This window comes from Aureobasidium melanogenum (genome assembly GCF_000721775.1).
Source record: "Aureobasidium melanogenum CBS 110374 unplaced genomic scaffold scaffold_13, whole genome shotgun sequence".
Lineage (NCBI taxonomy): Eukaryota > Fungi > Ascomycota > Dothideomycetes > Dothideales > Saccotheciaceae > Aureobasidium > Aureobasidium melanogenum.
The window spans coordinates 622,684-641,021 of record NW_024470065.1 but is presented as its reverse complement, the minus strand read 5'-3'; the positions used below and the strand labels follow the sequence as shown (position 1 = coordinate 641,021).

General features: G+C 50.1%; 11 protein-coding genes across 11 annotated transcripts; 3 read left to right on the top strand and 8 right to left on the bottom strand.

Moving 5' to 3' along the window:
• Nucleotides 1–126: 126 nt before the first annotated feature.
• On the bottom strand, nt 127–1,715 carry M437DRAFT_50915 (MFS transporter; the record flags this gene model as incomplete). The annotated part of the gene is made up of 2 exons (XM_041022096.1): nt 127–1,312; nt 1,375–1,715. 2 exons carry the CDS (start codon nt 1,713–1,715, stop codon nt 127–129), a joined length of 1,527 nt encoding a protein of 508 aa, XP_040879047.1.
• An 864-nt stretch (nt 1,716–2,579) lies between these two features.
• Nucleotides 2,580–3,406, bottom strand: M437DRAFT_66959 (glycoside hydrolase/deacetylase; the record flags this gene model as incomplete). The annotated part of the gene is made up of 2 exons (XM_041024862.1): nt 2,580–2,647; nt 2,701–3,406. 2 exons carry the CDS (start codon nt 3,404–3,406, stop codon nt 2,580–2,582), a joined length of 774 nt encoding a protein of 257 aa, XP_040879046.1.
• A 443-nt stretch (nt 3,407–3,849) lies between these two features.
• M437DRAFT_85451 (uncharacterized protein) lies at nt 3,850–4,389 on the bottom strand (the record flags this gene model as incomplete). Its single annotated transcript, XM_041028291.1, has 1 exon — nt 3,850–4,389. One exon carries the CDS (start codon nt 4,387–4,389, stop codon nt 3,850–3,852), a length of 540 nt encoding a protein of 179 aa, XP_040879045.1.
• A 567-nt stretch (nt 4,390–4,956) lies between these two features.
• On the bottom strand, nt 4,957–7,386 carry M437DRAFT_50519 (dolichyl-phosphate-mannose--protein mannosyltransferase; the record flags this gene model as incomplete). The annotated part of the gene is made up of 3 exons (XM_041022020.1): nt 4,957–5,393; nt 5,445–7,086; nt 7,144–7,386. 3 exons carry the CDS (start codon nt 7,384–7,386, stop codon nt 4,957–4,959), a joined length of 2,322 nt encoding a protein of 773 aa, XP_040879044.1.
• A 689-nt stretch (nt 7,387–8,075) lies between these two features.
• On the top strand, nt 8,076–9,232 carry M437DRAFT_50814 (Clavaminate synthase-like protein; the record flags this gene model as incomplete). The annotated part of the gene is made up of 2 exons (XM_041022081.1): nt 8,076–9,074; nt 9,128–9,232. The coding sequence occupies 2 exons, from the start codon at nt 8,076–8,078 to the stop codon at nt 9,230–9,232; spliced, it is 1,104 nt and encodes a 367-aa protein (XP_040879043.1).
• Nucleotides 9,233–9,338: 106 nt separating this feature from the next.
• Nucleotides 9,339–9,914, bottom strand: M437DRAFT_85448 (acyl-CoA N-acyltransferase; the record flags this gene model as incomplete). The annotated part of the gene is made up of 1 exon (XM_041028290.1): nt 9,339–9,914. One exon carries the CDS (start codon nt 9,912–9,914, stop codon nt 9,339–9,341), a length of 576 nt encoding a protein of 191 aa, XP_040879042.1.
• A 511-nt stretch (nt 9,915–10,425) lies between these two features.
• Nucleotides 10,426–11,616, bottom strand: M437DRAFT_50994 (uncharacterized protein; the record flags this gene model as incomplete). Its single annotated transcript, XM_041022108.1, has 1 exon — nt 10,426–11,616. The coding sequence occupies one exon, from the start codon at nt 11,614–11,616 to the stop codon at nt 10,426–10,428; it is 1,191 nt and encodes a 396-aa protein (XP_040879041.1).
• Nucleotides 11,617–11,845: 229 nt separating this feature from the next.
• M437DRAFT_76159 (uncharacterized protein) lies at nt 11,846–12,916 on the bottom strand (the record flags this gene model as incomplete). Its single annotated transcript, XM_041026571.1, has 1 exon — nt 11,846–12,916. The coding sequence occupies one exon, from the start codon at nt 12,914–12,916 to the stop codon at nt 11,846–11,848; it is 1,071 nt and encodes a 356-aa protein (XP_040879040.1).
• A 693-nt stretch (nt 12,917–13,609) lies between these two features.
• M437DRAFT_66955 (protein serine/threonine phosphatase 2C) lies at nt 13,610–14,766 on the bottom strand (the record flags this gene model as incomplete). The annotated part of the gene is made up of 2 exons (XM_041024861.1): nt 13,610–14,183; nt 14,237–14,766. 2 exons carry the CDS (start codon nt 14,764–14,766, stop codon nt 13,610–13,612), a joined length of 1,104 nt encoding a protein of 367 aa, XP_040879039.1.
• Nucleotides 14,767–15,105: 339 nt separating this feature from the next.
• M437DRAFT_50745 (U4/U6 small nuclear ribonucleoprotein Prp4) lies at nt 15,106–16,773 on the top strand (the record flags this gene model as incomplete). Its single annotated transcript, XM_041022072.1, has 2 exons — nt 15,106–15,153; nt 15,241–16,773. The coding sequence occupies 2 exons, from the start codon at nt 15,106–15,108 to the stop codon at nt 16,771–16,773; spliced, it is 1,581 nt and encodes a 526-aa protein (XP_040879038.1).
• Nucleotides 16,774–17,245: 472 nt separating this feature from the next.
• M437DRAFT_50504 (uncharacterized protein) lies at nt 17,246–18,295 on the top strand (the record flags this gene model as incomplete). Its single annotated transcript, XM_041022016.1, has 2 exons — nt 17,246–17,529; nt 17,581–18,295. The coding sequence occupies 2 exons, from the start codon at nt 17,246–17,248 to the stop codon at nt 18,293–18,295; spliced, it is 999 nt and encodes a 332-aa protein (XP_040879037.1).
• Between the last annotated feature and the right edge of the window lie 43 nt (nt 18,296–18,338).

The following is an 18,338-nucleotide window of genomic DNA, read 5'->3' as shown; positions in this document are numbered from 1 at the left end:
CGCTATTGACAGCAAGCATTCGAATCAATCGAGAAAAACCATCAAGATTGTATGGGGTTATGTATGGAAATCAGTGCTTCAGGTTGTACTGAGTACTCTTCTTAGATCGATATCCAGTGGTCTTATTCAGTCCTCCGCCTTTTCAATCTTTAGTTCTTTCTCCTCAACCTTGGCCAATTCTCCTGCACTTCCCCTCCACTCCTCGCCCCAAAGCTGCTGCAGAGAAATCCTCGACTTGCCAGGCACGAACCACGGCATCTTCTGGAACAAAGGCCCCATATCCTCCAAAGGCCTCTTCGCAGTCTCTGGCAAGGTCGCCCAGAACCAAAGTGCGTTGGTGGCTGAACAAACCACAAACAGGATATAAAACCTCCAACCTATGCGTTCGAGCGCGATGGGAGAGACTTGCCCGATCATGGTGTTGAAAGCAAACGAACATGCCGTAGCGAGAGAAACTCCTTTACTTCTTGTATGTGTGTCGAAGATTTCTGCAGGGATGATCCAGGAAAGCGGTCCACAAGCCACCGAGTAAGAAAAGTTGAACAACCAAGTCATGGCAATAAAGGCTTCTTGCGCAGACCTATTTGTCGAGGTTCCAGGGGGATAAGATGCCAGTAATGCAGTAGCAATGATGAAAGTAACCATGTTGAGCAGGTTTCCTCCAATCAAAGTCCAGCGACGACCTACACGGTCAATAAACAACATACAGCAGAACTGCGCAACCAGTGCTACAATAGCGTTGAAGCCTTGGAACATAAATGTATCACTGCCACTGATTCCAATCTGTCCATAGATATCTGGAGAATAGTATTGGATAGCAGAGACTCCACTCATTTGCACAGAAGCCTGTAACGATAACGCAGTAATCAAGCGACGGAAACTTGATCGCGTTTTGAAGAGCTCAGTATAGGATTTCGCGGCATGTTCTTTTTCGTATTCGACTGCGGCGGTGATGCTGTCGTATTCTTCTTGCACAAAAGCATCTTGTTCGTTTCCGGATGCGTGAAGCTGAGCGAGAACTCTCAATCCCTCTTCACTGCGACCGTGGTGGATGAGCCAACGAGGAGATTCGGGAAAGAGGAGGATGAGGGAGGTCAAAAAACCTGCAGGGAGGAGTTGAAGTCCAAGGCCAATTCTCCATTGTGCGCTATTGGTGTCGGAGAAGGAGATGTAGGTTCCGTAGGATACCCATGCTGCGATGAGGTTGCCGACACCGAGCATGAATTGTTGGAGTGCGGTGATTCTCCCTCTGATGCTGGGGGGAGCTAGTTCAGCTTGATATAGCGGAATGATCATGATCAAGGCTCCAACTCTGAAGATCCATTGTCAGCATACTATTCGATGAGCTGAGTATAAGAAACGCCATATACATACCCAAGCCCCGCAACAAACCTACCACCAAACATATAGCTGTAATCTTGAGCTGCAGTCTGCACCGAGCCTCCAAGAATAAAAATCGCACCACCAATGAAAATGGTCCATTTGCGTCCGAGATGATCTCCACAAGGACCTGCCCAGAAAGCACCAAAGAAAGCACCGACCGTGAATAATGAGACCACAAGACCGGTCTTTGTGGTGTTGTCGCCGAAAGCTGCGAGGAAAGATGGTGCGGCGACGACTTCAGCAACAACGCCGAGGTCGTAGCCGTAGAGTAGAGAGCCCAAGGAGGCGAATATAGAGACGAGGAATTGGTAGACGCGGGGTGAGACCGCCATGATGGGGTGCAGTCAGAAAGCGGTAGTGCCTATGGGGCAGCGAATCGTGACCAAGATGAGCCGTCGAGGAGTGGCTATAACGGTCTGGACGCAAACTGACCTAACAATTGTTATCTTGACAGGACGGGATGAACAGGTGAATTGACGGAAAGAGATGAACAGGAGAACAGAATAAGGAGCATACATATACATAAACAGACTTACATATCAACCGTGTTATGGTAACTATATTGATCCTTTCGCCAAATGACGCAGTGGGATCTTCTTACCGACAGAGTACTCGGTAGGTTTTGGCATGGTGATGCGAAGCATAGAGTCCTCCTTCGCATGCGGATAAACACCTGATGTTCATCACGCCAGCGCGATGATCAAGAAATCCTCCAGCGGCGAACGCTGTGCCCATGGAGAAATTGTGGAACCTTTACTCAGCCTCCCCATGGGAGGAAGAGATGATCGAATCATTGGAGTGAGTGATAGACGTTGATGTTTACCTATCTTGGCATACATCGGCGGCTTGAATTGTGGCTCGCCTTGTTGTCAGCCCCTGCCGGTTCATCCGAGGGTTTGTGATATGCGCCTGCATTCAGCCGAATTCAGGAGTTTTTCCGAAGGTAAAGCACGACTTGCCTTGTTCTTCGATTTCCAGTGTTCATTCGAAGTGACAAGTAAATCGAACCGCTTGATGTGATCTTTAGGTCAGTTGCTACTTGTCCCATGTCTGCTTTGGAAAGTCATTAGAATCACTGGCGAAGCAATGGTTCTCGCAATGTGGTATGATATTGCATCGAAAGGGGACTGACTATTCCAGTGGAACTACACGATGGTAAATTCGACCACATCGCCAATTTTGCTTTCGATTCTCTCTTAGCACTGCTGTGCACCACCACCAGTGCCTTTGGCATAGGCACCATTTGCATCGCCCAAACACTCGGCTGCAAAAATATGTTAATACATTCCTCTTGTAGTCGAGTCTCAAAGCACCTACCAACAGTAACCATCTTCAAGTTGTTCTCCTTGGCCCACTTGATCAATCTCGGGACCAGATCTCTCACAGTGGTTGCGTAAGTCTCGTGCATCAGAGAGATATGTCCTTTGCCATCAGGAGTGCTGGGACCTGCACTGCGGAACTTCTGCTCGCTTGCTGAAACAGAGAGACCGTTCCAGTCCTGGGAGTCTACGCTGTCGGTGATCATTCTGTAGCCGAGGTTTCTCATGGCAGTGGGTACGTTTCCGCCGGTCTTGAGGTAAGGAGGACGCATGTAAGTAGGCTTGACACCGATGATATTGATCAGCGCAGTCTCAAGCTTCTGCATTTCGGTGGTGAGCTGGGCGACACTCATGCTGTCGAGTGTCTGAGGGTGAGTCCAGGTGTGCGAGGCAACTTGATGACCACTGGAGTAGGCGGCCTTGACCGCTGCGGCGCGGTTGTAAATGCAGCCGTACAAAGTGCCCGTGAAGAAGAAAGTGGCCTTGGCTCCTGCAGCGTTCAGAGTCTTGATCAGCTCCTCGGTGTATTGGCCAGGTCCATCATCGAAGGCGAGGGCGAAGACGCCGGGTTTGCTGCACTTGCTGTAGACGACACCAGCTGCTGGACTGCTTTGTCTAGTTTCGATGAAGGGAGAAGGAATCGCAGATGCAGCAGCTATGCCACTGATGGCAAGCACCGAGGAGAGTAAAGAAGAGAAATGCATCTTGGTGACTCAAAGGCGCCTTTCAGACTTGCTGTGTCGTACTGATCACAAGTCCTCGAATCACGAAGGAAGCGTCCATTTTATAGGCATCTCGTTGTGTTCAAGGTTCTATCTCGCCTATCTTCGAGACAAACTACTAATGCCACACGCGTGAGACTGATTGCCCAGAGTCCTTGCTGTATAGCCTAAACTTGATACCAAGACTGGGGGTGAGGTCTAACTGTGCTTGGCGTTTCAGCATCGATATAAGCGATAATGTAGTCGACTCCAGACCCTGTACCAAGACAATCCGATAGCTTGGCAAGTGATCAACTCCTCCTTCATCTGCGTCAAACAGTTCTGCCTGTTCGCGTTTGGTTAAGAAGGATGAATCTGCCTGAAGTCTTTACAGATTTCGTGATCGTTAGTGCAAAATCAGGGCCCTAGAAGACGATACCGCGTGTCTACGAGCTTCTGCGAGGTAAATCATTCTCATAACACCGCGCGAAATTCACAAACTCATCCTCCGAATATTTCAGAGCTTGAGCTTGCATCCCCAATTCTGCGTCAATTGGTATTAGACAAGAGCCGACACTCCATTCTTCGTTCTCCTTGTAACAGCACACCAGCGTAGCTCTCTGGCTGTTGGGAGCTGTAAGCACAACAAAGCCCAAGGGATATTCTATTGGGCTTGCTGGGTAGTCCTGATCTGAAATATATGTGGACTGCAAGAAGATCATAAAGTCTTTCCAACACTCTAACAAGCTGTGGAAAGTGTGGCGCTCTGCGGCATGGATGTTGAACAAATTCGGAGCCTCGATGCCAGAGTCTGGACAGCCAAGAATGTCTCGGGCGTAAGTGTCGTGTGCGCGCTGGCATATCGATGCAGCTTCGACTGAAGTGACTGGCTGGAGGAAGTAGACGCGAATTGGGCTGTCATCGAGATAGGAGTTTCGACCGCGCTCGAGGTACTGCTCGATAGGAGGCGCGAGTGACTGATACATCTTGGAAAGACGTCTTATGCATGAGTTCTGGGAATGCAGGTGCGGACATGAACAAGAAGACAATTGGTCAATGCGGCCACTCCGCATTTATCATGAGTTTTCCACTCCAGAGCTTGAAGATCCTCGGAGGTCAAGTTCGAGTCGATTCAGGTAAGAAAACTATAGCCTATCTTTCAGACTAACTATTAGTTGCTTTGTCCGTCCGTCTATGTCTCCTTAGTATGATGTGGCGGGAACAAGGGACAAGATTCAATGCTACACATTCTTGTAGAGTTCGAGTGTGTCAGAGGTACAATATCTAAGAGGCTTCTCACGACAGCTTCCGCGTGTTCCGTCGTGTTGAAAACAAAGTAGACTACGGTGAAAATGCGAAGCACGAGTCAAGGCAAAGATCATGGAAGGTTTGAAATGCTCAAATGTAAGTAGTGAAAAATCTGAATTTTTTGGTGTTGCTAACAAAAGGAAAAGAAAACAGAGGAGGATCTCCTCGATTTCAAGAACCAGACACTCCGTGGAATCCCGTCAAGCATGTTGACTTGAACGGAAACGCTGTGCTAGATCAATGCTCTATTTGGCAAAGTGCAAATCATAGTTGAGCCATTTTCTTGCGTTAACTTGCTCGATAGTCAAGCCGGGCTGACCATAAGTCAGAGGAGCAAAGTAGAGGAAACTCCAGACAATGATGGCAAGAATACCGCCAGTGGCAGCCCACATGCCGAACAAGTTGGATTGACCAGTTCTCTCGCGGACAGGCTTGTTTTGTTGGACAGCAGTCTTCTTGTTCTTGGTGAGGGTTGCGTTGCCAGAGGCGACGTCATCGATATCAACAGGGTCAATGTTAAAGACGAACTCGACGAGGGCACCAGTGACGAGAGCAGAGGCAAGGTGAGCGGGAAGGTAGTGGTGGAGGAAGAGTTGACGGCCCATGATGTAGAAAGGGACGTAGTGAGCGGCCCAGGTCAAGAAGAAGAAACCGGTCGAGTTGTAGAGACGGTTGCGGGCACCTGAAAAGAGTCAGTTTTGAATGCAAAGAAAAGATTTGAAAGTGTACATACGCTTGTCGAGAGCGTCAACGCCACGGCGTTGAGAAAGCTGGTCAGCAAGGAGAACACCAGCGAAAACAGCGAGCAGACTGCTAGCCAACCACCATCCAAGAGGGTTACCAAGGAAGTAGATTTGTTGACGAGTCTCGTTTTCGGTCCAGAAACTGACACCACGAAGAAGGAAAGGCCACTGGATGGGGACACTGGCATAAGGATGGCTGCTGGTGAGGGCATTGTTGTGGTAGAACATGGCACGTTGAAGCTCAAAGTACTTCTTGAGGAAGGGCACGTGCTTGACCTTGCGAGGCTCCTTCTTTGCGCGCTCGGAATCCTTGGGCAGAGCGGGGATGTCCTCGGCGTACCAGATGTTGCTGGTTTGAAGGGCGTTCTTGTTGCCGTTGATCTCAGCCTGCTTGTAGGCCCAGTCAGGCAGAGGAGTGGTGTGAGTCCACATTGCAACCTTGGTAGGGACGTGGATGAGCTTGAAGTGGACAGACATGGTCTTGAAGTCCATGCCAGGCTTTGCGCCATCGACTCTGATCTCGAACAGCGTGTCGTTGAAGCGATCGCCGTTGGCCTCGTCGTGACCAACAGTAGTGAACTCCTGGTTGGTGGGGTAGTAAGGAGAAGCGACATCGTGGGTGAGGAGCCAAGTGTCGGTCACGAGATGGCGAAGACGAACAACATCACCGACATGGACACGGTGGCCAGTTTCCTCAGGGATGGCGCCAGTTCCAGGGACGATTTGCCAGAGGTTGTTGGTGTCGTTGTGAGGGTAGCCAGTGACCTGCTGGCCTTGGGAAGAGATACGGCCATCGTCGTAACGAAGAGGGTACTTGTCGGGATGACTGTGGAGGTAGACCTTGGTGTCCTTGTGGCGGATGTTGATGGCGTCGTAGTAGTCGATGCTGACGGACTGCTGAGTCATGATGTTGTCGCTGAGAGTCTCTTGGAACTCGGGGCTCATGAAGTCGTCGCCAGGGCCGGAGCGGGTGAGAATGGCAAAGTGGACCTGGAACCAGAAGAGGTAGAGCAAGAAGGGGATGACAATCAGACCAGTGACGCGAGCAGCCAAGTGCTTGCCAAACTCGGGCAGAGTAAGAGCGCCCTGTCTGCGGTTGATGTCGAGCAGAGACCAAAGATCAATGGCGACGGGAACACCAATGGAGAAGAAGGTAAAGGCACCGACGTACTTGGTCGAGATGACGCAGCTGAGGCAGACACCAGTCAAGAGCAGCCACTTCCACCACTTGCGGCTAAAGGGAACGTGACGGAGCTTGTAGAAGCGGATATAGCTCCAGACTGAGAGGGCCATGAAGAGAATGAGAGTAGCATCGAGGAGGATGAGTCTAGTCTGGCCAATGTGGGCATTGTCGAAGAGAACAAGACCGGCAGCCAAAACACAAGCAGGCAGAGAGTAGCCAGACTCCCACATGATCATGAAGACGACTGAGACGGTCAAGGCACCCATTGAGGCGGGCATTGCACGGTATGCGACGTAGGGCACCTTGTTTGTGATGTACGAGTCGCCAATGTTTTCAAACAAAAAGTCGCCATTGTAGCCAACGAGCCAGCCTGCGAAAGCGAACAGGAGCTTGCCGAAGGGGGGGTGCACATCGAAGAAGTAGGTTCGCTGGAGGTAGTATGATGCGAACTGGTGTGTGTCAGTGCTTGATCAAGGGAACAGTGTATAGTTGGCGATTTGGTTTACCTTGCCAAAGTGGACTTCATCAAAGACGACCTGGTTGGGGTGAGTGATGGCGTAGAAGCGGGTTGCAAAGGCGAGGAGGGTGATGACGACGAGAGCGAGCTTGTAGTCCCAGTCATTGGATGCAGCCTGCTTTGTCTCGCTCCTCAGCTGCGAGAGGTATTCGCTGGTCTGGTCGACGGCGCCATCGACCTTCTTCTTGGAGCTACTCGCGGGCCCCTTCTTGGAGCTCGGCGTTGAAGACATGATGTGAAGAAAAGAGTTTGATCAAGGAAAGTCAAGAAGGTCAATGTAGCTCAGACACCAAGCATGACCATCCAGACACTGATGTCGAGGGATGGACTAGGTAGAGAAGGAGAAGATGTAAATGTCTGGACAGCTGTCGCAACGACCCTCGACACTGCAACGAAACACGACGCAACGCAATTGTCCCTGGCCCTGAAGCTTGGGCCACGCATTTTCAACCCCCTATCTTGACTCCCTCGTCCACCCCTTTTCCCATCTTCGGCTTCCGTCAACTACATCTATAGCCACGTTATACACATCTGCAAGCTATCACAGTAGTCCGAAGATCATGTCCGTCATGGCCTCAAAAATAGAGCTCCCGCAAGGTTGGCCTAAATTGCCCACGAGGGTGCCCAAGCTCTGCCCCGCATCCACACACTCTCTCGCCTGTTGATCATACATCTGACTAACCCGCCGACCTTTTTCTTGATACCAAGTAATCCCCAAAAACTCTGTGTGATTAGACGCATCTACTTGCCTTGTTTGTCTGTGAATCAGTGTTACAGAGTCAGATAGGTCCCGACCGTCGGCAATTTCTTGTCTGCCGGATTGCGCCACGCCTATCTTCCCTATCTGCCATAGGGTTTATATAATTGCTCCATACCTCTTGGTCGAAACTCCGACTTTTAACAAACTCCGCATCGTTCAAGATGGCATCTACCAACGTTACCTCAGACGAGGCTCGACGCGCTGCACAGAGCTACCTCAACAACCGCCTCACTACAAAGACAGATGGCCCATCTAGACCTTTCACCGTCCCCGTCATCGACATTTCCTCAACTTTCAACGGCTCTCTCGACGATAAGAAAGCTGTAGCAGCTCAGATCCGCGATGCTTGTACCAACAGCGGCTTTTTCCAAATCACTGGCCATAATGTGCCTGAATCTGTTCGTCAGGGTGTTTTGAACCAAGCCTCTCGCTTCTTCAAGGAACTGCCTCCTGCTCAAAAGGATGAGTTGCATGTTAAGCACAATGCTCTGATGCGTGGCTGGGAACCTTCGGATTACACCTACGTGAACCCGGATGATTGGGCCACTGCTGCAGTCCCAGAGACCAAAGAAGGCTTTAACTGGGGCTATGAAGCCTCCCTCGATCCCACAGGTGGAGATGGGAAATATCGCGACTTGGATGGTAGTACCGAGAATGGCAATGTATGGCCCACCGAATCCGCTCTCCCTGGTTTCAAGCAAGATATCGCCGAGTACTATGGTCAAGTCCTGCAACTAGCCCGTCATCTATTCAGACTTTTTGCGCTGAGTTTGGAACTGCCTGAGAATCACTTTGATCAGATGATGACGCATCCCGGTGGGATTTCTCGTCTGTTGTATTATCCTCCGTCCAAGGATCCCAAGCCGTTGGATCCGAATGAAGCGGATAAGGAGGTTGGTCTGGGCTCGCATACGGATTATGAGTGCTTTACGTTGTTGCTCTCTTCAACAACTCACGGACTGGAGATCCTCACACCCGAGAATGTCTGGACACCCGCAGCAGCTGCCGAAGGCGCTTTCATCGTCAACGTAGCAGACTTTTTGATGAGATGGACGAATGGAGTCTACAAGAGCACGATTCATCGCGTGGTCAACAGAACCACAAAGGAGAGATACAGTGTTCCTTTCTTCTTCAGTATCAACTATGACCAACAAGTTGAGGTAAGTGTGTTGCTGCGATGTTCTGAAGGGTACGACGCTGATCACATTCCTAGACCCTTCCCAGCTGTATCTCAGACGACAACCCATCAAGATACCCTCCCATTCGCGCTGGCGAATATATCCTCGAGCGTCTCAAGGCCACTGTCAAAGATGGTTAGATCTGGTCCGCCCACAATCTGTCCAAATCCGCAAGAAAATTGTAAATACTTTCTCATCTCCTATCAAAGCAAAACCGCCATTCCAAAACACTCCCACTCTCAAGATTCAATCAAGTCCCATCCTCATCCTCAACGTCTCAAGTCTCTCTCCCCCAACCTCAGTCGACCCCTTTGCCTCCCCTACAAACCCAACAGCACGATAAAATCTCATCGCTCTTTCGTTCTTCGCAAACACATTGACCACCACAGAGGTAAATTTTTGTTCGACAAGTTGCTGTCGAGCTGCTTTCCATAATGCTTGGCCTATGCCTTTGGTCCAGCGATTCGGATCAATGTAAATAGCACGCAACTCTGCCGTCCTCTGTTGCTCATCACTTGGAGGAGATGAGGGGTTTGCGGTGGCGGCGGCGGCGGCAGCGCCAAACGTCACAAACCCAAGTAGGAGACGCGATTCCCGAGCGTTGATTTGCTCTTCGGCAACAAGAATACTACCATTGCCCCTTTCATCCTCACCTCCCAGGATTCTGTGCCAGAAGGCGATTCTGTCGTCGAGACTGAGGTTATCGAGGTGGTGTTGTGGGACTATGTTGATGTATGCGGCGCGCCAGGATGCGATGTGGATGGTTGCGATGGCTTGGGCGTCGGAGGGAATTGCTGGACGAATTGTGATGGGGATCGCCATACTTGCTTATCTGTCAGGTGCTGAACAGCTTCCGAATAGGCCGAGATGGGAGAGAGAATGAGATATGATGTGTTTATATCGTTGCTGAAAGACACAAAAACGTCTCGGTTTTGTCTCTCTCTTCTAAATGTTTCGTAAACCACAACGAGGAGATTTGTTTGGCGCCTAACTGCAATGTAGAACCAGATCTTAGAAAGTGCAAAGAGTGGCTGATGTTCGTCAAAGAAAGTAGGCAAGGGGCTGTTTGATTGACATATATAAGTTGTGACTCAGATGTTTGAGTGGTGGTACCTACCATTCTGGGTCTAGTCCTGCAGGGTCAAAGAACCAACGATTGGCGCAGACCCTGGGTTCAGTTCCTGGTTCGGCCCCGGCTATCGCAACAAAGTTTCAATGAGAATACCGAAAGATCCGGAAGACAAGAGTGAAGCGAGAAAGAGAGAAAGATGCAAGATCATAACGTCGTTGTTTTAGGTATTACCAACAAATCCCAGCAAAGAAGAGAAATCTCCTACTTCTTCTGCAATCCAGCAGCCTGGACATACTTTGCAAAACTCAAGTCCTCGCCAGACATTTGGTTGTTGCCTGCAGCCAAGGCTTGTTGATATCTCTGTTGCAAGCCTTCTTGACTGACATCTTCATCTTCATCTCTATCCACCAAACCTCCGTTTTCGTCTTCGTCTTCTTCTTCGGCTTCGGAGACGGTCTCGGGTTCTGGTTTGGGTGTTTTTGATTTGTTTCCTCCGACGCGCATGTCTTTCATCATTCTGGCAACTTCCTTTTCGCGGTTCGCTTCTTTTTCTTTCTCGCGTTGGTCGCGGCGGCGGTCTAGGTCGGCTTTGTAGTCTTTGTTGAATTCGACGCGTTTTTCTTCCACGGCTTCGAAGAAGGCGTCAATGCCTGCGCCAGTCATACTACTCACACCCACCACACTCAAGTTGTTGTAAAACTCCTCGAGCACAAGACTCATACTGTTGAGCAGCGAACCCATGTACCCCGAACCTCCAGTACCTGTTTCTGCCTCCTCTTCTTCTTCGCGACGGAGGGCTTCTTGGAAAGCTTCAAAGTCGCGCATCCAGTCTATTGCTTCTTCTTCTGACTTTACGTCGTTTTTGTTGAAGACGAGGATCATAGGGAGGCGGGTTTTGTACATGATGGAGATGGCGTAGAGCATGTTTGACATGAAGGTCGAGGTAGAGGCAGTGGTGCGAGGGGTATCAATCACATAGGCCAGAACGGTAGGAAAAGAAGATGCGAGGGAAGATAACAAGATACTTCCACTGGCACTCCACACAAACACCTCGATTTGGCCAGGCGTATCTACCAACACATGTTTAGGCACGTTGTTCTCTTGACCCTTCTCTTGATTCTCGGGCAAACAGCGCTTTTCCAGGATCCCCAAGACTTGGTCGATTTTCGTCGCAAACAGGTTCAGAGAGGTGAGGATTCCGCCGTTGGGACCGAGGTTGTATTGTTTCATGACTTCGCGGTAGTTGACGCTGTCGCGGATGTCGATGTTGGAGTCAAAGGGCACTTTGCGCACGGCAGGGTCGAGGTTGAGGACATAGGGAGGTGTTTGTTTCGAGTGAAGGTGTGAGTTGATGCGTTGCATGAAGGTTGTTTTGCCGCTGCCTGCCATGCCGACGCAGACGATTGTGACGGGCGGCTGTGCGCCTGTGGCTGTTGTAGACGCTGACTCCATTGTGAATGTGCGGTTGTGTAGGTTTGTTTTGTGTACAAAAACTAAAGGACGACGAACTTTTGAGTGACGAAAATCATCATTGATGGCCGAGTGCACGGTCCTCCCTGAGCTTTCTTCTCCGCAGCTTCTCTCACTCACTTCCGAGCTTGACATGAAGGTCTAACTTCGACCTATTCATAGAGGTAGAGCTAGTTCTCTCCTAGTTTGTATGATACCGGTCTTCTACAAATCAACCCTCGATATTCCAAGCCAAAGTACGATTATCTTGCGTCTTGAGTATGACAAAACTTTTCCCGTCTTCAAATCCTTGTACCAGGAATGCAAACCAAGAACCTTTCGACTCCAGAAGAGCCTTGCCAAAGGTAGACGCAAGGATAGAAGCTGGCAAGAACCCCGTGAATGTTGTTCTCGTCAGATTTTGTGTCGTTGTGCCATTACTCGTTCCATCTGTCGTAGACTTTGGCGAGATTGTGGGAACCCCATAACGACTGATAATTTCATCGACCAGATCTCCCTGTTGTATCCTTGGAGAGTTGAGAGCAGCCAGAGAGATCCATTCCAACAACTCGACCAGATCATTCTCGCCGTCTGCGTTCTTGGAGATATCATATGGGAAACCAGGCACCAGCACTTTTTGCAAGTCTTCAGTTTCCATCTTTACTTGCTTGATTTCGACCTCTTTGCCTAGCGCCGTATCGTTGTCGGCAACCCCTGCAGCTGCAACATCATAGAACAACCACGAGATTTCTCCCACAAACACCGTCTCAGCAGCCCGTAAGACACGCTCAAATCCCTTCTTGCCAGCAAGCATTGAAGGCAATCGCAAATTCAGCTCAATGCGAAACTTTGAAGTGCCATGTTTCCTAGCATGAGGATCTGGGATAGCAGTTCCAGTAAGGCCAGCACGTTCGTAGAGTGCGCGATCGCAGGTTATGCTCAGCACACCATTGATCAATGTAAAACTTGCTTCTGAAGATGTCGTATCCAGTTTCAGAGGTGCAGATAGCAGTAACACGTTTCCAGTCTTGATGTGTTTGGTGAAAAAGTCTCCTGTGAGAAGTGAGAGGAGTGGCATTCGTATCCGTGCATATCTTGCTTGTGTCGAGGATGTGGTGATTTTGAGAGGAGAAGATGATGGCGAGACTAGTGTGGCAGTGTGGTAATACGGTGAGTTGTGTAAGAGATTGAACGGTGATTTCTTGGTCGGCAATTCGGAGATGTTGTTATAGGAAGGAAGAGTTGTGGTGCTAAAGTAGCATTTTGGCGTTGGGAGGTTGGATGATTTGCCTATGTCCAACATTTTGAACTCTTGACCAAATCTGGATTAGAAGCTGTCGAAGAAGGTAGGTGATTTTGAGATCTCTAAAATCAATTGTTCCTTCCTTGGCTGGTCCTTCGGGCGTCCGTGAGTTTTGCGTGTCAATCTACCGGGCAAGGAGGATCTTCTTTTTGCTTTTCCAATGGAACAATCCAGTGTCGAGAAGCTTTCCAGTCCGAATTTTGAAATCAGGGGGGAAAAAATCGCTTAGATCTAAGAGTCGAGTTATAGGTTGTGTGATTTGATGGTCTAGAATATTTTGGCCGGCGCAGGTTGAGAGGTGCACCAAGAGGCTTGGCATCCTCTCTCCGTTGTGTAGCCCACCCTGGCCACTTTTCGGGATAGGGCATTTGCACTCGCGACTTGATCGATATGACTTACAAAGAGGTTTGTGACATCGATCGGGCTGATTCAATGATACTCCTGCGTGGTTGATAGGAAGTTGTTGGCACAAAGTGTTCAAGTCTGAACAGAAGTCAAGAAATGTGCTGTACCAAGTACGAAGCTTGATCGACTTTGTTCAATACCGGATTTCAAGAATGCACTACTAGATTACATTGAGATATACACAGATGTATAAATGAGAAAGCAAGACACAAATCAGATAGCCACCACCGATGCAAACTGAAAAAGACCTTCGACTCCAGAACTATGCAAACATGAACAAGAGACAGCCTAAAGCTTTGCCTTGGGAGTGCCATCTTGAATGGCTAGAGCAACAATGACAGCAATATCATCAGGTTTGCCGCCGTGATACTCCTCATTGGGGAAGTATTTGTGGACCTCCTTTGCAAAGGGGCCATCTCTCCGTGTGTCAAGGCCTGCAATTTTGGCATTGCGCATGATCGAGTAGGCTAGTTCAGAAGGTAGTTTTGAGAGATTCTCCTTTTCTTTGGGATCTCGTAGTTTATCAGCCTTGACTATGGCTTCTTTTGATGCAGCAGCCCAGTATCCGTGCTTCTCCATTATGGGCTGCACGATGTTGAGGATGTCCATGCCTGAGAGGTTGTCCAGTACACCGTCTGTTGCGAAGATGACAAGTTCGCCGTGGTGTAGCGAGTGATTGGTGACGTCTGATTGGGCGGGAGTTTCTGATATCTGGGCACTGTTGCCAAAGATACGGTTCTGGGCTTGCATGCGGGGAGTGAGCTTGCTGAGCTGATAAGGAGTGTTGAAGGCGTGCGTCTGAGCTGGCGACATGAACGAAACTTTGCCGGGAGCGAGAATGAGGAAGCCCGAGTCTCCGAGACTGCGAAGGTCAGTATGCTGGACACAAGGTATAACACAATGAGTGCAACTCACTTTGCGACTTCCAGAGCACCAGACGGCTCAATGGCACCAATGCAGGCAGTACAACCACCGGCTTGAATGCTTCTATCGCTCATAACCCTTTCGTAGCCGTACTGCAACAGGTTGCGAGGTTTCAAGTCATGCTCAGTCTCTGGACGATGCGTCTTTTGAGCCATGTACCTGCACAAGCCATGTGAGTATCTTCCAGGATCAATGCCCGAGTCTCTCCAACCTCCTACACCATCGGCCAGACCAAAGACGACGTATCTGTCACTGCGAGCAATCTTGGCCATGAAAAAGGCATCTTCTCCCGAAAACTTGTCCATGGATGTAAAGTAGGGGTCGTCGCGGTCCAGCAGAGATTGTGGGAACATGTTGTTATCATTTGGAGGGGCTACAGGATTGCCCTTACCGCTGGACGAAGCGCCCAGTCGGTATGTGAAGGGCGCATGAGTGGATTGGGTTCTGATGGGTGAGGCTTGCGCAAAGGATCGGCCTGCGGGAGGCAGACGAGGGCGGAGGAGGGAGCGACGGAGAGACATGTGGACTGGTTTCAGACGCGGAGCATCTATAGCATGGTGGTAGCGAAGAGACAGTCGAAGGAGGAGCAGCAAGAGAAAAGACACAACGGGCAACAACATCGAGTCAATCAGTCCAGCAAAGACGTTCCCAAAACTTTCCGAGTCCCCACACGTCATCCCCTCCTGACTCGCTCTTTCTCACTCCGAGAGCTGAGCCGACTCAAGCTCTTTCCCTCCTCGAGTGTGGGGATGGAACCTGCCGCTGCTGCAACTTTTGGCGCCGCTTGAGCTTGGCCGTCTCTTGTTGCTCGAGCACTCTTTTGCGACAACCAACACAGTTCACCACAACACACCGCCATCATGTCGATACACCCATCACGGCAGGCCTATGTCGAGGAGGAGCCAGAGGTATGTGCTTCCACATCTGACAGCCATCTGCGCGTGTTCACAAGTCTTTCCAGCTCTCGCCCACCACTGACACACTCCTAAAACCAGGACTCTGAAATGACCTATGACCTCAACAATGTTCCTCTGGATACCGACTATTACATGCCCTCCGCCACTGGCGGTAACGAGAAAGCTGCCGACGTGATTGCCCAGTTCAACCGAAAGCGCAAAGCCAATGCCATTGCTGTTCCTACCGACGATGTCAGAGTCCGCGCGAGATTACGAGAACTAGGTGAACCCATCACTCTGTTTGGCGAGCGCCCCGAAGATCGAAGAGACCGTCTACGAGAACTGCTCTACACCAAACAAGAAGCCAACGGAGAAGATGTTGCAATGGACGTGGATCAAGAGGAAGAAGACGAGGAAGAGCAGGAATTCTATACAGAAGGTGTCGATGAGCTGCTCGAGGCCCGCAAAGAAATCGCCCGCTTTTCTCTACCCAGAACACAACAACGCGTTCATTTCCAACGACTCGAATCTGCCATTCCTTTACAACGACACGTCGATCATCGCAACTACGTCAAGGACAAGTTATCAGGCTTTGAATTGTTTGGTTCACAGATCGCTGGAGAGCGTCCCGTAAGCATGGCTCGTTTCTCGCCCAACGGAAAAATGGTCGCTGCTGGAAATTGGGGAGGTTCAATCAAGCTGCTGGATGTGCCTAACCTGGAAGAAAAGGCTGTTCTTCGTGGTCACACTGCTCAAGTCAGTGGCATCTCATGGTTCCCTGGCGCTACTTTGGACGGCACCACCGTGTCGGAAGGTAGCTTGAACATGGCTTCTGGTGGTGGAGAAGGCAATATTCATCTCTGGTCTCTGAACCAAGACACTCCCATCTCAACACTGTCTGGTCACACAGGCAGAGTATGTCGTACCGAGTTTCACCCTTCAGGCAAATACCTCGCTTCCGCCTCATACGACACCACATGGAGATTATGGGATGTCGAAACCACAACAGAACTACTCCTCCAAGAAGGCCACTCGCATGAGGCATATACCGTTTCTTTCAATCCGGACGGTTCTCTTCTTGCAAGTGCTGGTCTCGACAGCATTGCTTGTCTGTGGGATCTGCGTAGTGGCCGTCGCGTTCTTTATCTTGAAAGCCACATTGCTCCAATTTATGGTCTGGACTGGAGTCCCGATGGTTACCGTGTCATGACTGGTTCGGGTGATGGTTTCGCAAAATGTTGGGACATCCGCGCAATGAAGGAGACTGCTTCAATAGGTGCTCACAAGGGCGGTGTAACAGATCTTCGCTGGTTCAAGGGTATAGACGGTCCACTGAGCGGCAAGTCTCTCACAAAGCACAACGATTCTCAAGACTTTGTTCCCAAGAAGAGTGGCACTTTCTTTGTCAGTGCAGGTTTTGACAAGAATGTCAAGATCTTCTCGGCCGACGATTGGGCGTTGTGCAAGAGTCTGAGCGGTCATTCTGGTCATGTGCTTTCTACCGATGTCACCAGCGATGCCAAGTGGATCGTCAGTTCGAGTTATGATCGTACAGTCAAGCTATGGGCAAGAGACGACATGCAGGGGCTGTACGACGATGACACTTCGAATGGCATGGATACGAGTACGTAGAAATGCTATGCAAAAAATCACAACGTACAAGCATCGACGCGGAATTCAAGGAAGACTATGCACAGATTATCAGCACTACAGAATGATCAACAGTGTAGTATCAGAGCTATATTCAGCGGGGTCCGACCGCCGAGGCCAGTTTGACTTGATGCCCAGAGGCCGGACCAAGATCAACACGAGCGGAAGTGGCTTGGGACGTCAACGCTCATCTGAAAATAGACTCTTATGACGTGGAGTGCTCCATTTATCAACTGCGCTCTGTCCACCAGCCTCTTGATTCTCGAACTTTGATCATGGTTATACGACCGCGGGCGGGGTCACGCTGCAATGCACGACTGGAAGCAACTCTATAAAGGTGAGGAGGTGCTGCTTCAATGCATGTCTCATCCTATTCCTTCACAGCACGATCAATTCACCGTGCTACTCTTCTCAACTTCCTCGACATTTCCAAACGCTGAATCGTCTTAATACGATGCATTCTTCCTTCTTTGCTGTCGTTGCAGCAGTTGCTGCCGTCAACGCCCAAGGAGCTTTGCCAGCTCCCTCTTCCACTGTCGTCGCAGACCCCGGCACACTCCCCCTCGGCGCCAGTTGCGCAAACACTGCACAATGTGCAGGAGGAGCCCAATGCTACGCCAGCAACTTTATGCAAATCACACAATGCGGCAAGTACAATGCCGAATGCCAGAATGACTCTCAATGCGCGACCAATTTCTGCGCTGGCGGGCTTTGCAGTGGGCCTCTGCCGCAATCGGAGTGGTTGATGCCTAGCTCTTTGCAGTACATGCCGACTTCCACTTCATCTAGTAGTGTTGCTTCGTCGACAACTTCAGCTGCTGAGGGCATCCAAGCTGCTCCTTCGTCTACTGTTGTCGCTGCTGCTGGATCTTTGCCACTTGGCGCGGAGTGTGCAAACACTGAGCAATGTGCTGGAGGAGCAGAGTGTTTTGCCTCTACCGCATGGCTCATCAAGTCATGTGGAAAGTTCAACGCTGCATGCGCCAATGACTCTCAATGCGCAACCAACACTTGCAACAATGGCTTGTGCAATGGGTTCTTGGCCTCTTCTGCTTATCTTGCCAACTCTGCTTCTGCCACTTCTTCAGGCTTGATGTCTAGCTCCACGTCCAGTTCCAGTTCTGGTCTTATCCCTCTCGGCAAGAGTTGTAATGCTACTTCCCAGTGCGCAAATGGAGCCGAATGCACAGTCTCTTCTGCATACCAGGAAGCCGCTGCTGGAATGGTGTGTGGACCTTACAACGCCACGTGCACTGATTCTTCGCAATGCAGCTATAATTCTTGCTTTGATGGCAGGTGTATTGGATACCAAGGATTCGAGTATGCTACTTCTACAGCGATTGTGTCGGGAAAGCCTACCCTTGTTGCTGTTAATGGCACGAGGGTGGGCACCATGGCGCCGACGTCGAGTGTTGTGGCTTATACGGGTGGTGCTCCTAGAGTTGGGGTTGAGGGGGTGGTTGCTGGTGTGCTTGGGTTTGTGCTTTTTTGCTTTAGAGCATAGAGCCTTGTTGTGAATGATGATATGATCGCATTTGTCGGTAGTT